The 18,090-nt window shown below is 39.4% G+C and overlaps 1 protein-coding gene across 1 annotated transcript; it reads right to left on the reverse strand.

The window, feature by feature from the left end:
- Positions 1–3,164: 3,164 nt before the first annotated feature.
- Positions 3,165–4,429, reverse strand: LOC311430067 (taste receptor type 2 member 40-like). Its single transcript, XM_084506448.1, has one exon. The coding sequence runs from the start codon at positions 4,212–4,214 to the stop codon at positions 3,270–3,272; it is 945 nt and encodes a 314-aa protein (XP_084362574.1). The 5' UTR covers positions 4,215–4,429; the 3' UTR covers positions 3,165–3,269.
- Between the last annotated feature and the right edge of the window lie 13,661 nt (positions 4,430–18,090).

Here is an 18,090-nt window from a genome sequence, read left to right on the forward strand (position 1 = left end):
CTGATTGATGCTCACCTGAACATGAGCCGACAGTGTGCCCAGGTGGCCAAAGGCATCCTGGCTTGTATCAGGAATAGTGTAGCCAGCCAGGCCAGGGAGGTGATCGTCCCCCTGTACTTGGCTCTGGTGAGGCCACACCTTGAGTACTGTGTTCAGTTTTGGGCTCTTCAGTACAAGAAGGACATAAAGGCCCTGGAGCATGTCCAGAGAAGGGCTATGAAGCTGGTAAAGGGTCTGGAACACAAGTCCTGTGAGGATTGGCTGAGGGAACTGGGGTTGTTTAATATGGAGAAGAGGAGGCTCAGGGGAGACCTTGTTGCTCTCTAAAGCTACCTGAAAAGCAGCTGTGGGGAGCTGGGGGTCAGCTTCTTCTTGCATATAACTAGTGATGGGACTAGAGAGAGTGGCATCAAATTGTGCCAGGGGACGTTTGGGATAGAAATTAGGAGACATTTCTTTTCAAAAAGAGTGGTCAGGCATTGGAAAGGGGTTGCCCAGGGAGGTGGTGAAGTCACCATCCCTGGGGGTGTTTAAGGAAAGGTTGGATGTGGTACTTAGGAACATAGTTTAGAGGCTGACATTGGTAGTAAGGGGATGGTTGGACCAGATGATTTTATAGGTCTTTTCCAACCTTAATGAATTTTCTATGGTTCTAGGATTAAACCAGCAACTTATAGAAACCCAGAAAAATCTACTTAATGGAAAAGGGTTTGGTTCCAAAAGCTGGCATCTGTTTTATGCTCCATCGTAACAATAGCTTAGAAAATATTGTAGTTTTTCTGGAATCCCAATGAAAACAGTTACAGGATTACATGATTTTTATCATCTCTAGATTTCTAGATTACAAAACTTCTATGAAAGAGAAAAATGCCTCCTATGAGATAAGATACTTGACTTGAAAGAATCATAGACTCTGTTAACTATATTTTTTTCCTACTAACAAGAGTGTTATTTTTTTTCCCTAGGAAAAAAAAAAAAAAAAAGCTCATCAATCTTATTTAATCTTTTGTCAAAAAGAGCAAAACAGATTTGGTAAACAGTTTAGAAAACATATATTAAATAGATTTTATTAATATGACAATTTAGTTAACTGGGCAATGGAAGAAAAATAATAATAATAATAATAAATGTTTAGCAGAAGGTAGACCTTAGAAGTTGCCTTCCAGTATTTCTGTCTACTTTCCCTCTTAGATTCCAGAATCCTCCCTCTAAAGAAATTTGTGGAGGAAAGCCTTTAAAACAATATAACAATCTCTTTCAAATTTCAAGTCCACTAAAAAATGTAAGTTGTTTGCAAAGAAAGAATATGAAGTAAAACACATGATGTGATAGATATTGTTCAGGGTGCCTCTGTTGAGTAGCCACATACCTGATAACACCCTGGAGCAGGACAAAATACCTGTTTAATGGGTTGACCATAAACCCGTATGCCTTGTTTGTTCTTGTGCTCAGGGAGATATGAGATGCTTTTGCTATGGCAGCAAGAAAGGAGAGAGAAGACTAAACCTCCAAAAATGTTTCATGGTGCTAAGCTGGGAACCACTGCTATTCATGGATGCTTCCCTAACAATGGTGTCATTGTTTTCATTCTAAATTTTCATCAGCTATGTTAAATGCCAAAAAAAAAAAATTTAAAAAAAAAACAAAACCATCACCCGTGCAACAGTTTATGTTGTAAGGGAAAGAAAGACTCCAAGAGAAATAATTCTCTAATCTGGCATTTTAAAAATTAAAAAACAGATAACAAAAGCACATTCCAGCACAAAACAAGATTAAATACACATAAATTGCTTTTAACAGATTGGCTGTAACTACATATTATACATGAGAATGGGCTTAGTCCAATGCTAATCACAACAGAAGGCTCAAACCATATATAAAAGTTTTAGTGATGATCACTTTAAGAGAATGTAAACTTTGCATACCACTGCAACTGAAAGGGATCATAAAATTCCACTTCTAGTGTAACAATAATGTGCTGAGTTTCAGATTCACAAATATATGATTTGTACAGGAAGTAGCAGTATATTTCTAAAGGTGAAGGAATCCCTCTGTAGAAGAATTTTACAGGACACACCATTATCAGAAGCAAGACACTTTATGGAGATGGGCCTGTTTCAAGAAACATTTAAAGAGTTTCAAACCATATATTTAATTTTTTTTTGTTTAACACTGAAAATGGTGAATTAATTTCTCAACAATGATGATTAATTTCAATATTAAAATAGTAAGTATTTTAATACATTTTGACAATATTTATATGGTACACATATGCAGTGATTCTAAATTTGAGGAATTTATTTTCCATAGCAAAATCTGAAATATTAATCTTTATGTTCATTCTTCAGAGAAGTCTGTTATTAAGAAAAAAAATATTTATGTTTTTTATATTAGCCTTAATCATATGTTTTTAGACAATTTTCTGATACATCTTTTTCTTGGGGACACAGACACTGATTATTAATTCAACAATTCCGAGAAGCTCAAAACCTGCTACTTTTTACTGACTCAATTTGAATCTTCCAGTTTCAGAATCAACAAGCAGTCAAAAATGATCTGTAAGAAATTTCCAGATTCTTGGGTCTCAGCATCCTCATTACATGCGTGTACTCACCAAAAACAGCCTTCAAGCCTCAAATTCACATATGATGTTTGAGCATGTCTATGCTTAAGCAGGTCTGTTCTATTAGCATCGTGAGAATCTGATTTGTAACCCAGAATATAAATAATTCTGTAGAATCATAAAATTATAGAATGATTTGGGTTGAAAAGGACCTTAAAGATCACCTAATTCCAACCCCGTGCCATGGGCAGGGACACCTCCCACCACACCAGGTTGCCCAAAGCCCCATCCAACCTGGCCCTGAACACTTCAAGGGATGGGCATTCACAACTCTGGGCAAGAGAGAAGAATTAAGAGAGAATTTCATGAGATTACATTATTGTTTGCATCTTTTTTTTTTTATTTATTATTATTATTATTATCATTATTTTTTTCCCTGCTGTCTTTCAGAAACAATAGAGATTTCCAAACAAAAATACAGCAGGTACAGTACTTACATGCTGCAGGCAATCATCTTTTAAAACAGGAGAGAGTTTAAGAAGTTCTTCATTGCAAGGGTCACATTCAAACAAAGCAAAATCCCATTTCATAATTCCAGATTAGGACTATAGACTACTCTTTTGTGTTTCTATAATTTTACAACTACAGTGACTTCAATTTAATTTATTTGAATCTAAATAGAAAGTCCTACACAGCTCATGGTCTTTTACATGGATCTAGTTCTAACATGACAGTTTATGTGTTGCAAAATCCTAGCTGGCATCTCTCGAAATTTGGGGTTGCTCCAGATTAAGACCATAGAGTGTCCTGCAGGACAGGCAGCCATTACAACTATACATATGGCTTCTCCAATGCTGAAAGGTAAGAAAGCATCGGATAAAATGAGAACCAAAGCAATAAAATTTGTAATGTACAGGATGAGGAAGGAAAAGACTGACTTGATAGCACCAATATGGGCCTCTTGGCTAGGATCCCTGAAACCAGTTGCATTATTTTGCATCTGCCTGGTGTGTCTCCAGAGAGACTTAATCAACAGGATACTTGAAACAACAAACATTATTAAAGGTAAAGCTATACCAGCATTACAGAGAAGGATCAATATTAACAAACTAGTTTTCATTGTGCCTCTCCTTTCTGAAGAGTTTCTCATGGTTAAAGGAGTAGTCAAGTTGTTGTGCACATCATAGATATCCCAGGAAAAAGGCAGAGAGATTACAAAGGAGAAAAGAGATGATGTTATCAGCATCCAGGGCATGAAACTGGAAAACCGTTGCTTCAGCCAGATGAAGAATGATTGAGTAAAACTGGCAACCTTGATACAATAGAAGACACTAAGCCAGGCAGCAAACCAGAGGCTGGAGTAGTTCAGAAACACAAAAACTGTCTTGAAAGTTACATACAAGTTTTCTTCATAATAGGAGGCTTCACAAAACAGACTTAGGAAGAAATCCAGCATCATCCAGGACTGCAAAAATAATCTGGATAAACTCAGAAAAATCATAATCATATCATAGGAGGACGATAGTTTGCTCCTGATGCAGCTAGTTGAACTGACAGCCAAAATAGTCGCATTTCCAAGAAGTCCCATCATTGATTCAATTATAGCAATTATTAGGCATATAGCAGAAAATAAATCAGACATATTGGACATATCAAGAACTCAGAATTTTTACTCAGCTTTTCATAGGCTTTTGAAAGATCTAGACATACAGAGCAATGCTACACCCAACTTAGCACTTGTCCATCTATTTATCTCAGAGGAAGAACTCTTATAACAAGTCATTAAATATTTATGCTATTTTACATTTGTTTGATGATAAATAGCTCAGCTGCTATTTCTAAACATGCAAATTGGATAAGTATTCAATTTCTGTCTTTTCAGTTTAGAGAAAGGATTTGCATTTAAAGGGCTCAGATGGATTTTTAAGATTGTGTTGTAATCTGGTTGTTACAGAGACCTCTGAAATTATTTATGTAAAGATGGAGAAAAGTTTCAAATGTCTGCGTTCTCCCATATGACCGTGTTGGGGTAGAAAAAAAGATCATTTCAATATTAGAAAGTGCAAGAAATGTAAGACATTTTCAAAAAGTATACAGTGAACTCTGTGTAGGAGAGTATCTATTATCTCTTTCACTTCCTTGAGAGAGATTTGGCCATTTTCTTTCCTTTTCTTCCTTTGTGTCTGTCTTCAGTGATCACTGGGAAACTGTGTGATTTCTCTTGCACTGGCAGAGGAAGAGGAGACACAACAACATATCCCAAGATCCTAACACTATGAAATACAGAAGTTTAGGATTATGCAGTAGCCAAGCTGTTGGTTTTTGTGTTTTTGTTTTTTAACTACAGTTTTGAAATCAGGTAACTGAAGTGCCACTTTATAGACCTATATTCGTATTTTATATCTGATGCCTTAACTTCTCCCTGAATTGCATAATTTCTTGATGTATCACTTCTGAGTTTATAAGAAATATTTACCATGGGCTCTTTTACATTAAGAAATAAAATGGATGTCCTTATACTATAGCATCAGATCAGCTCTTTGTATTTATCAGATACATTAAAATGGTTATTACAAAGTGGATTATCATGTTTTTCTCATGTGCGTAGACATTTTTAAACATTATAATTATCATTACATGCTTGTTCTGAGTGCCGCAAATTATAACCATTAATTTGTAGGAAGATATGAACAGGGAAAATAAAAATTATTGGAAGTACTGCACTTGACCATTTTGTTCTTCTGTCCTGTGAAAAAATATCAAATTCACCTTTGGAATGTGAAGTCTGGACATGTACAAAATTATGTTTGGGGAAATGGCATGAGTGTTAATAGAGTCAGTGTCTTGCTCCAATATGGAATCACAGAATCACAGAATTTCTAGGTTGGAAGAGACCTCAAGATCATCAAGTCCAACCTCTGACCTAATGCTAGCAGTCGCCACTAAACCAGATCCCTAAGCTCTACATCTAAACTTCTTTTAAAGACTTCCAGGGATGGTGACTCCACCACTTCCCTGGCCAGCCTGTTCCAATGTCTAACAACCCTTTCGGTAAAGAAGTTCTTCCTAACATCCAGCCTAAAACTCCCCTGGCTCAACTTAAGCCCATTCCCCCTCGTCCTGTCACCAGGCACGTGGGAGAACAGACCAACCCCCACCTTGCTACAGCCTCCTTTAAGGTATCTGTAAAGAGCAATAAGGTCACCCCTGAGCCTCCTTTTCTCCAGGCTGAACAAGCCCAGCTCCCTCAGCCGCTCCTCGTAGGACTTGTTCTCCAGGCCCCTCACCAGCTTCGTCGCCCTTCTCTGCACCCGCTCAAGCACCTCGATGTCCTTCTTGTAGCGAGGGGCCCAAAACTGAACACAGTACTCAAGGTGCGGCCTCACCAGAGCCGAGTACAGGGGGACGATCACCTCTCTAGCCCTGCTGGTCACACTGTTTCTTATGCAAGCCAGGATGCTGTTGGCCTTTTTGGCCACCTGAGCACACTGCTGGCCCCTATTCAGCCGACTGTCAACCATCATTCACAGGTCCTTCTCTGCCTGGCAGCTCTCCAACCACTCATCTCCCAGCCTGTAGCTCTGCTTGGGGTTATTGCGCCCCAGGTGCAGGACCTGGCACTTGGCCTTGTTAAACTTCATGCAGTTGCCCTCAGCCCATCGGTGCAGCCTATCCAGATCCTCCCTGAGAGCCTTCCTACCCTCAAGCAGATCGACACACGCGCATAGCTTTGTGTCATCTGCAAACTTGCTGAGGGTGCACTCAATGCCCTCGTCCAGATCATCGATGAAGATATTAAAGAGGACTGGCCCCAGCACTGAGCCCAGGGGAACGCCACAGGTAACTGGCCTCCAACTGGACTTGACTCCATTTACCACGACTCTTTGGGCCCGGCTATCCAGCCAGTTTCTAACCCAACGACGCGTACGCCAGTCCAAGCCAAGAGCAGCCAGTTTCTTGAGGAGAATGCTGGGGAGACGGTGTCAAAAGCCTTGCTGAAGTCAAGGTAGACCACATCCACAGCCTTTCCCTCATCCACCCAGCGCGCCACTTTGTCATAGAAGGAGATCAGGTTCGTCAAGCAGGACCTGCCTTTCATAAACCCATGCTGACTGGGCCTGATCGCCTGCTTGCTCTGCAAGTGCTGCGTGATGACTCTCAAGAGGATCTGCTCCATGAGCTTCCCTGGTACTGAGGTCAAACTGACAGGCCTGTAGTTCCCTGGGTCTGCCCTCCAGTCCTTCTTGTAGATGGGTGTCACGTTTGCTAGCTGCCAAGTCAACTGGGACCTCCCCAGATAGCCAGGACTGCTGAAATTGCATACTTTCGAAAATCTGTTGTGCTTGATAAAAGAAGTGAATTTAAACACTTTCCAGATATAACAAGAAAAATATTAAATGTTCTTCTGAATGGACAGGTTGGGGTTTAGTGAAAAAGCTGGGGAGGGATGTTTCATATGTAGGATAGAACACAGGAAAGAGCACAAAGCCTTTTTAGAAATGAAGTCACAGAAATTTCTGTCAGTAATATGGTAGATATGGACAGTTATGAACGGAAGTTTTTTTGAAATATTTTCTTCAAAACAGTTTCTTTATGTAATGTGAATTTAAAAATATTTTAATGTAATCTATGTTTGCCTAGGACAGTGGTCTCCAAACTTTTTTGATTGTGCACCTCTACTGGTAAAAAATTTTTGAGCATGCAATCCCTGATATATGCATATTTATTGTTAAAGAATTTAAATGTACTATTGTGCATGTGTACATGTACGTATTATGTACGTATTATGTACATATTATACCCATTTGCATAATAAAACATACAAAAAATAGAAAAAATCAATAAAAATATTTTATTTTTATTTTACTTGACTTCTTAATGGTACAAGACTTTTTTTTTTTTTTTGTGCTAAAATATTAACAAATTTTATTAGTTAGAATAGTGTGATTGAATATGGTTCATACAGTGACTCAGGGTCTGGCTGTAAGTTTAATTTGTTTCACAACTTGGCTTTAATGGCTGTCAGCTGAAAAGATACCTCACAAATATTGAAATGGGAGAAATGCATCTTTGGCTGCAGTTACTAAAAAATGATACTGATTTTTCAGTTCCACTCAAAATTTATGTAGTTGTTTTTGCTGTAATTTAGCTAATAGATTTCCATCTTCCCTGAAGTCAGTCGGTTGATCTTGCAAATTAATTGAATTTTTATATCTTTAACAAATGGGTTCAAAATCCACTGAAACTTTCCTCTGGAAGGAAACAGGTTAGAAAATTGTTTTCAAGTTTGTAGAGATATGAGAATTTTTATAGGTAGCCCAAATAATTTTCAACAAGAAAATCTTAAAATCTCCACAGCAAAAGATTCTTTTGAAAAACACTTACTTTCTCACTCATTGTTAAAATGTCACTTTAACCTTGAAGGGACAGATTAGATATGTTTATTTCTCTGAAAATATCTGCTGGGTAGCATACTATTGACAGCCACTTGTCATCACAAAAAGGTCAGTAGATTCAGAACACTTTTTTTGTAAAAGAAATACGTGTAAAAATGTTGTCTTTAAATTTGACATCTCTTTTAAGCCCTTTGCCATGAAATGATGAATGAAACTCTTCGTGGTACAAAACATCTTTATGGTTGTGGTGTAAATGCCTGAAGTAACTAGGAAAATAAAACTAACATTCAAATTTTTAAGGAAAAGGTACAGCATTGAAGAGGCTTTCAGGGTAGGGCATAACTGCATTATCTGAGCGTTCCCTAGGCTCCCAACCTTAGATGCTATCGCGCTGGGGAAACTTGGTGTGTTAGCTCTAAGGAACAGCACAGAGCGTAGAGTGGAGTGGAGACACCACGGCTAGGCTCTATAATCAGGTGGGGCCTCGACTGTTCTTGTGCACAAAGCTGCACTTTTTGCCACCCTGAGCCAAAGACCTGTCATGTTTTGACAAATGCTGTACCCCAGTGTACTTTTTGCTCATTATAATATCATTATAATACCAAAACACACCTCCATCCCAAAAGCTACCCGCCTCCAAGGTGCGACCACCCCTCACTGAGCATGCGCTCTGAATTTCTCGGAGCCTATTACTTTAAACGGAGACGGGAAAACTTTACACCAATCATAACTAAGATATGCTTGACTAGAGCCACTCAAGCTCCACCTAAAAGATAGAAAATAATATAAATCGGCCCAAGAGAAAGGGGATGTTAGGGAAGATACTACCGTCAGGGGAGATACCATCCCGAGGAAATACAACATCCTTAGGACCTCCTGACTCCTGGGATCAGTTGATGGGCTGAGCCTCTCTTCCCCCCCCATTGGGACGCCTTTGGGTGAGATCTGAATACTTGCTTATAAATCTCTCTAGAGTCTTTGATCCTTTTAATGCGTTTATTTCTAGGCTGCGCACCTGTGACATCTGTAACACCTGTAAACACCTGTAACATCTGTAACATCTATAACATCTATAACACCTGTAACATCTGTAACACCTACAACACCTATAACACCTGTAACATCTGTAACACCTATAACACCTGTGTATTTCATGCATACTAGCTTGCTTTTGCAGACAGCCCCTATCACCGGCAATCCAAAAGAACCTGATTATCTGTTGCTGTAATAAACCATACTTGATTGCATTGTGATAACTCTCATTAAGTGCAACGAGGGTGAGGGTGGTTATCCGTGATAGTTTAGTGTTCTGAATCTAACCAGACCCCCAGACGGTTAATGCATTTTTGGTGAATGTCTGAACGGACCCCTAGATGGTTAATGTGTTGATGGTGAATGTCTGACGGGACCCCCAGACGGTTAAGGTGTTTTTGGTGAATGTCCAACTGGTTCAGTACTCTGAATCCGACCGGGCCCGTAATGGTTAATCAGCTACACCCCTTAACGCGACAATGGTCATCCCTATCCTGAATACAAAGCATTGTAAAGTTTCTACTGTTTTAAGGTTTGTTTTTATAAAATTAGCCACATTGATGACATCCTGTGTACTTCTGGCTCCCATTTCCTTGCTGCAATAGTTTAGCTCTGAACCATGTAAGGAGCACACCCAAGATCATAAAACCTGAAACCCTGAACATAGTACCAACTATGAAGCCAATCATTCATGTGATGTGCATGCTGCCTCCTCCTTGGGTCCCAGTCTCCAGCTGGGAGGATTGAGGAGAACAGTACTTGTGCTCCTGATCCCTACACCATCTTTCCAAGGGACATAAAGTCCCTTCCGATGTTTTGGAGTCTCCTTGATGTGGCCTCAGCTGTGCCTACATCAAAGAGCGGGAACAAGTCCGGTTTGACCAAGTTCAGTAGCCTTTTTGTGATGTCACAAATGCAGGCCCCAGGCAGGCAGCAAACCTCCCTCTAGAGATTGCCCGGGGGGCAAATGGGTGCCTCTCAGAGAGGAGTATTCAATTACCAACACACTCCATCCTTTTTTTTTTTTTTTTTTTTTTGTGGCACTGGCTCTTGTACAAGTGGTTTGCTGGTCCACTTTTTCTGAGTTGTCCTTTCCTGGGTCTTGTACATTACCATTGCTGTTATTGACACTATCTCATTTTTTTGAGCCCCAGAGAATCATATCTGTTGTGTAGGGACACTTCAAGGATGTAGGGGATGCTTCTCACTCTGCTCTGAGCAGAGATGAGGATCCAGCCTCTTGTGTCTTGCGAGTCCATGAATTCTGATGGTTTTGGGTCAGAATCCACTTTACCACTCCCTTTTGAGGACTTATGGTAAGGCTATTGCTCAGCGTGTGCCAGTGCATAATACCACATGCTAATCTCCTGCTTGGATTCCTGGATGCATTGCAGCCTGCCAAGCTCGTCTCGCGACCTCGCAACTTGCTCAGAGCTCATCTGCCTGGTCACACTTGCACCCATGACACCCAACTCTGCCTTCAGGCCCTATGGGGACCTTAAGATACTGACATTCCCTGCAACAGATAGTCTGAGCAGCTCTTTTGGTCCTTGGGAGGTCTGTCTGGATATAGATGTCTGCCCGGGTGGGTCATGGCTCCTCCATCTGGGTTTCAGTCTCAACCCAGCAGGTGAGGCAGGTGGACAACATTTATGCCTCACTGGAAAGCCACTTCTTGATACTTCCAGAGGAATAGGGTAGAGATCTGCCTGCCTACAGCCCTCCCTGCTTGCCCTGATGTGAAAATTACTGTGCCAAAAAAAAAAAAAAAAAAAAAAAAAGAAACATTTGAACATTTATGTTAAAGTTAGCACTGGTCATATACTCTGTCTTCTCACTTATCTACTGGAAAATCACTCATGGGACTAGTGACAGAATACTAACAGTGGCCCCAGTCATCTAATGAGTTTGTTCCCAGGGGCATTCTCACCTCTTCCATATCCCTTTCTTTTCCAGCAACAGCTGTTCCACAGTGTTATTAAATACACATCTAAACACCGGCTTGCCATGAGGTGGCCTACCCTCCCATAGTTTCTTTTGTTTTATGGAATCATCTTGCATATGACTCTTGAAAGTAACAAAGCCCCTAAAGCTAAAAACAGGATGGCTAGGTGTGGTGGTTTGACCCAGCTGGGCAGCCGAACTCCATCCCAACCTCTCTCTCACTCCCCCTCTTCAAAAGGGAAGGGGGAGAAAATATGATGTAAAGGGATCAAGGGTTGAGATGAGGACAGGGAGGTCGCTCAACAATTGTCATCACAGGCAAAACAAACTCAGCATAGAGAGATTAATATAATGTATTGCCTGTTACTAACAGACTAGAACAGAGAGAAACTAAAAGCAAGCTGAAAACACCTTCCCCCCATCCACCGTCTTCTACAACCTCCCCCCAAACAGTGCAGGGGAAGGCATAATGGGGGCTGCAGTCAGTCCATAATGCTTTGTCCCCACTACTCCTTCATGCTCAATCTCTGCCCCTGCTCCAGCATGGAGTCCCTCCCATGGGATGCAGTCTTTCCTGAACTGATCTTGCATGGGCTTCCTACAAGCAGCAGCTCTTCAAGAACTGCTCCAATATGGGTCTGTACCATGGGGTCCATCCTTCAGGAGCAAACTGCTCCAACATGGGTCCCCCACAGTCAGTAGCTCCTGCCAGACCATCTGCTCATGTGTGGGCTCCTCTCAATGGGCTGCAGCTCAGGCTCAGACTCTGCTCTGGCAGGGGTTCTCCTTAGGCTCTCCTTCACGTCAAATCCATGTACCCCAGAGGAGGGCAACAATTTTGATTTCTCCTTCTTTTGCCAGGAGGCCTGTGTGGATGAACAAGGAGCTCCTATTTGAATTCAAACACAAAAAGGAGGCTTATAGAGTGTGGAAGCAAGGACAGGTAGCTTGGTAGGAATACAGAGACATTGTCCAAGCATGCAGGAATGAAGTTAGGAAAGCCAAAGCCCTACTGGAATTGAATTTCGCCGGGGATTGAAGAGAACAAGAAGGGTTTCTGTAAGTGTATCAGTGACAAAAAAAAAGACTAGGGGTGATGTGAATGTGTTACTAAATGAGATGAGGGACCATCCATACTGTATTTGTCAAGATCAGTTTGTCTGTGTTTTGTTTTTTTTTTTTTTTTGTTCGTATGAGAACTGTGTTTATATGTATGCTGGTAAGATAATTATTTTCTATGTGTGGTGATCTGTGTGACTGTGTGTGTGACTGTGTGTGCTTGTGTGTGTTTCTGTAGATGTGTAAGGAGTATGTGCTCTGCTTTATGACCAGACCAACCTCAGGAAAACAGACACAGTTCCATGCCTCTGCTGGGATAATGGATTCATCAAGCTGTAGCAGTACAGTTATTAAGAAAAATAGTAGGCTTAAATACAGCTTTTATCAAGTATTATAAATACCATCTATGCTGGTGATGTTTCAACATTCAATGAAATTATGTAACACTTTATAATCTGTTAATACAGTTATTAACATACTACAGTGCCATCTTAATGCTTTAAATTACTCGTACATTTGTAGAACTGGACACAGTTCATGTCACCAAATTGCTGAGAGAAATAGTCTTTGTTTTTTGTTGACTGTTAGTATATTATAATTCATCCCCTATGCAACAAGCAAATTAAAGATCTTGTAACTATTTCATCAACTTTCTCTTGCCCTGGTGATCTGCTACAGAACTTTCCATATGCAAATACTCACTACACACCTCAAAAGCCAGACTATGATTACCATGTCTGGCAACTGAGTAACAAGCTGACTGATCCTGCTGCCATTCTCACTGCTGCTTTTGATTCTACTGCTGCTGTATTCTCAATTACATTCATGCTCAGGAAGCATCTAGAAAGAACTGAACCAGTCTTTTCCTCCAGGAAGTGAGATGCTGTAGGGCAGATATTTTCTTCACTCTGCAGAAAATGAACCTCCATTACTTGGGGTCATATTGTGTTGAGCATCTGGATGGACCAACAGAAAATATAGAATTTTGACATAAGGAAGGTCACCTTCAAGGTTCTATGCAATGTTCTAGTGCCTGCTGTCACGTGTCACCATACCACATTCTGGGTGCTAACACCTGTGGAGAAAGTCCTCCACTGCATTTTTAAGCCTCACTATCTTGGTGCTTATTGGTAGGCAGCCATACTGAAGTCCATAGTGCATAAGGCTGATATATCCCGGAGATCTCCCATGCTTCCCTTCAGTCTATCTACCCATGAGTAAACAACAACACAGAGGTCATATGTACATTAGCCCAACCTGAACTCCCCATCTGTGCGGAGGCAATTAACAAATTAGGTGTCCTCCCACTGTTTATAGAGAAAATACTAGCAGGTCATCTATTTCAAAAGCTACTGAACATTCTTCAAGTCCTGATGAGTCACAGAAGGATAATTATGGATGAAGCATGTATTTGCATCAGGGAACAGCAGGACAGGCTGTTCCATAATGCAAGGTGAGCCAGGAAGTTAGTGTCACCACAAGGTATGCAAGAACAGTAACAGCACTGTAAGGTATACAAGAGTGTAAGGTCCAAGAGTGTATGAGCAAGAATAACAGCTAAGTTCTGTGATAGTACCTAGGGTCAGCCAGCAGTCCAGTGATTGCCAGACAAGTCCATAGAGCACCAGACAGGGCAGAGCCAAGATCAGACCAAAAAGTCAAGTCCACAGGTCAGGATCAAGTACCCGGATCAGCTAAACACATATAAAAACATAGGCATATCTGTAACATAGCTTAAGTAAAGACCAAGGGTGAGATCCCTGCTTAGAAGCAAAGTAAGGGGACAGGCCCAACTGAGGCTTCTCACAGTGATTTGATTTAAGGTCCAACAGCTGAACTATGAAAATTGGACCTGAACCTAGGGAGCTAAAACCCAGGCAGCCAAAACCCCAGGAGCAGTGCAAAAGGAATGAAAATCTGCATTACTGGGAACTTCACCAATGAGTCCATACCAGTACTATCATCCTACATCTGATGGTGAAAAGAATAATAACAGTGCTGTTCTAAAAAAGTATATTCCAAAGGTTGACCAAGAAAACAGTTTGCGTAAACAAATTTAACTACCACAGCAGTTAAACATTAAGGTACTTAAAGAAATTCAGTAAATGTACAGAGACTATATGCACAGTATACAGTATTCTGTGCTGTTTTAACACCAACATAACTAGTACATCTATGGAAGTGATAATCTCCCTCTTTTCAGCACTTTTTTAGACAACATCTTAAATACTGCATTCAATATTCAAGTCCCTGATAGAAGAAAGACATTGAAAAATTGCCATAAGTAAGTAGAGGAGCACCAAGATAGGGGGCTGGAGCACTCACCCTAAGAAGAGAGGCTGGGGGAACTGAGCTTGTTCAGCCTTGAGAAGAGAAAATGTAAGGGATACCTAATTAATTGTCTTTCAGTACCTACAAGGAGGTAATCAAGAAAATGGGCCCAGGCTTTCCATAATGGTGTGTGGTGGGAAAATGGATATAAACTGATACTGGAAAGGTTCCAACCAGGTAAGAACAACCTTTTCTACTGTGAGGACCTCCAACACTGGAACAGTTTTCTTAGAGACGTTGTGCAGTCTCCATCCTTGTAGATATTCAAGACCAGGTGTTGTGGTTTAACCTCAGTAGGCAGTTAAGCACCATACATCTACTTGCATACTCCCACCCCAGCAGGATGGAGGAGAAAATCACAATGGTAAAAGTGTGAGAATTCATGGGTTAAGAAAAAGACAGTTGGCTAGATAAAGGAAAAGCAGCATGTGCAACAAAGCAAATTAAGGAGTTCATTGCCATCAGCAGGTGTATGTTCAGCCATTTCCAGGAAAGCAGGGCTCTATCACATGTAATGGTTACTTTGGAAGACAGATGCCATTATTTACAACACTCCCTCTTCTTCCTTCTTTTCCCCCAGTTTTTGTTGCTGAACATGACATCATTTGATATGGAATATCTCAGTTTGAATCAGTTGAGTCAGTTTGAGTCAGTTTGAGTCAGCTGTCCTGGCTCTGTTCCCTCACAGCTTCTTTTGCAGTTCCAGGTATCTCACTGACATGGCAGCATGAGAAGCAGAAAAGTTCTTGACTTAGTGTAAGCACCGCTTACACTGCAACAGTCAAACATTGGTGTGTTAACAACTTTATTTTCATCACAAATCCAAAACACCACACCATACAAGCCTTTGAAAAAAATTAACGCTATCCCAGACAAAACCAGGACACTAGGATGCATAAAGCCCTGAGTGACTTGGTCTGACCTAAGACCTTATCCTGTTCTGAGGAAGTCAGGCTAGAGACCCCCTGAGGTTCCTGCTGAACTTAATTGTTCTCCATTTCCACTGTCGGTAGTTTTGTCTTTCCTAAACCATAGCAGTTTATGCAGTTGTTTAGAAAAGACATGTATATAGAGAAATTATTCTTCCTCATTTACTCAAATGAATTACTTTTACTATTTGGATGTGCAAAGACAGAAAGGATTCTTATTTACATTAATGTATATATATATTAATGTTGTGTTACTGGGAATCCTCTGAATTTGAATTTTTACTATGAGAAATTTAATCTCATTTCATTATCATTGCAGGATAAGATACACTTTTCAGAATGAAAAAAAAAAACCTGAGGACAATTTTAAAAAAACATTTTTTGATTGCTAATTTTGTAAAGTCTCCTTTTGTTTAGATTCTTTAGAAAAGGCAAGTACCTCATTACGGAGTCTCATATGGTAATATATATCCTTGTTAGAAATCTAAGAGTCCTATTCTTTTCTCTGTGACTATCTGTAATAGTATAGTCCTTCAAATTCCAAAGACAAAGAACATAGCAAAAAGCTGGAAGAAACTTTTGATTTGTTTCCTTAAGTGGTCAGCTGATATCAGATAGCTAGTATCATTTGCATCAGCAACATAAAAAAAAAAAAAGGTGCTGGGTTGTAATAGGAAAATAATGTGTTACAAAATACTTAGAAGTGTAGACGTTCTTAATTCAGCTGATCCTGATAGAATTTAACCAGGGTATTTTACTAAAGGTTGAAGAGATGTCAGAAGCATTCCAGTAATCCCTGAGACCACCTGAAGAAAAAATCCTTAATAGCATGTAGAAGGAAATGAATAAATGAATAATAGCTGACTATATCAATAAGGAATCATGTTAAACTTCTCTAATTTTTCTCTTGACAAAGTGGGAGGCTGTGGATTAGGGAGTAAATTTGAAAGTGATACAGCTTCACTCTTGTTTTTTTTTTTTTTTTTTTTTTTTTTAACATTCAAATGATATTCCCATAGGCAAACTGGGAAACCTATCTTGTAAACTGAATGAAACACTCATTGAAAAATTCAGACCTAAAGAGTCATATAAATACTTCACTATCAGAACTGGAGAAGAGAATGGGGAAAATTCCTCAGGGATTGAACAAAGGATTCTGATAGCTTGCCAATTTATTAATAACTTTGAGTAGTATTTTTATTTTTCTGGTCACTGGAGACTATTAATTCTGCAAATAACACCAGGTTGGGACTGGTTGGAAAATTTTTTGGAAAACATATTCAGAACAAAACTTTGGAAGACATGTTCAGTGGACAAACTGGAGAAGCAGACCGAAAAAATATGAACAAATGAACAGACATCTACAAATGTACCAGATGGGGAAGACGCTGTCATTTAGCAGAAGAATCTGGTGGATACAATGGATCAGAAGAAAAAAAGAAACAGTTGTGAAGACAATTGAAAAAAAGACAAATGACGTGCTGGAATATAAACAGCACATTTGTTTATTGCACAGATTAAGACATTACCTTTTTCTATATGGCTTTATTAAAACTGTGCAACAGAACTGTAAAAAATGGAAAAAAATGCAAAAATTGAAAGGAATGGCCTTATTTAGTTTAAAGAAATCTACAAAAGAGCTTAAATAATGAAAAGATAACTCTGAAAATACAGGAATAAACTTTTCTCCATGTATATTATGGATAGAGCAAGGAGTGGCAGGCTTCATAATGACAAAGTTGGATCTTTCTTATGACTAGAGGCAAAAAACATGGGGAAAAAAATCATATATAGTCTCTTTGCAAGCTTTTTAGAAGAGTTTGAACAAGAATGTCACAGGAGTTTCACAGGGAAAGTTGATCCTGCTTTTGAGAAATTAGTGAAAGTACAACTTACTCATTTAACTATATAAGAGTCTACTGAAAAAGATTCATTTCATCAGTCTGGGACATAATCCATTTTAGAAATGCACTGGTAAGTTAGCAGATCATTCATGATCACACATTATGAATCAATGATAAGAGTGGAATTTGAAATCTCCATAATCCTAAATTTAGACCTTAATCTCTAAAGGACAGTGCAATACCTGGATATACCAAAGAGGATGAAAAGATGTCCTGGTTTTGGGTGGGAGAGTCAATGTTCCTCATAGCAGCATGTATGGTGCTATGTTTTGAATTTGTGTTTAAAACAATGCTAATACCACACCAGTATTTTAGCTATTTCTAGACAGTGCTTACATAACATCAAAGGCTTTTTTGCTTCTTACACTGCCCTGCAAGTGAGAAGACTGGGAATGCACAAGGAGCTTGGAGGGGACACATCAAGACAACTGATCCCAAATGTGCAAAGGGATATTCTGGATATTCTGTACCATATGATGTAGTATTCAATAAATAAATAAATAAATAAATAAAATAAATAAAACAAAACTGTTTGGAGGGGGGAGGGAGTTGCCTGGTCTGTCATTGCGCATTAATTAGCTGGTGGTGAGTGACTACATCACTTGTTTTGATTTGTGCAGTGTTTTTTATATTTTATTTTTATTTTTATTTTTTCCTTTTTGACTTACTAAACTCTTACCCTGACCCCACAAGTTTTCTTTAGCCCTTGTGAGTTTCTCTTGGATCCTGCTGTTAACTTAAAACAAAAGAGTATGAACATAAAATGACAAATTTGTGGAACCAGGGGAAATTGAGGGTTCTGCTCAGGAAAGATAAGGTCATTTTCTTTTCTTTTTCTTTTTTTTTCTTTCTTTTCTTTTCTTTTCTTGTTTCTTTTTTTTTTTTTTTTTTTTTTTTTTTTTTAATGTCTATCTTCTTTGTATTTCACAAAC

The sequence above is a fragment of the Aythya ferina genome (assembly GCF_964211825.1).
Source record: "Aythya ferina genome assembly, chromosome: 1".
In the NCBI taxonomy this organism is placed as follows: domain Eukaryota; kingdom Metazoa; phylum Chordata; class Aves; order Anseriformes; family Anatidae; genus Aythya; species Aythya ferina.

Bases quoted from the DNA above. Each gene is read 5' to 3' on its own strand.
- LOC311430067 (XM_084506448.1), bottom strand. From the start codon at position 4,214: ATGTCCAATATGTCTGATTTATTTTCTGCTATATGCCTAATAATTGCT.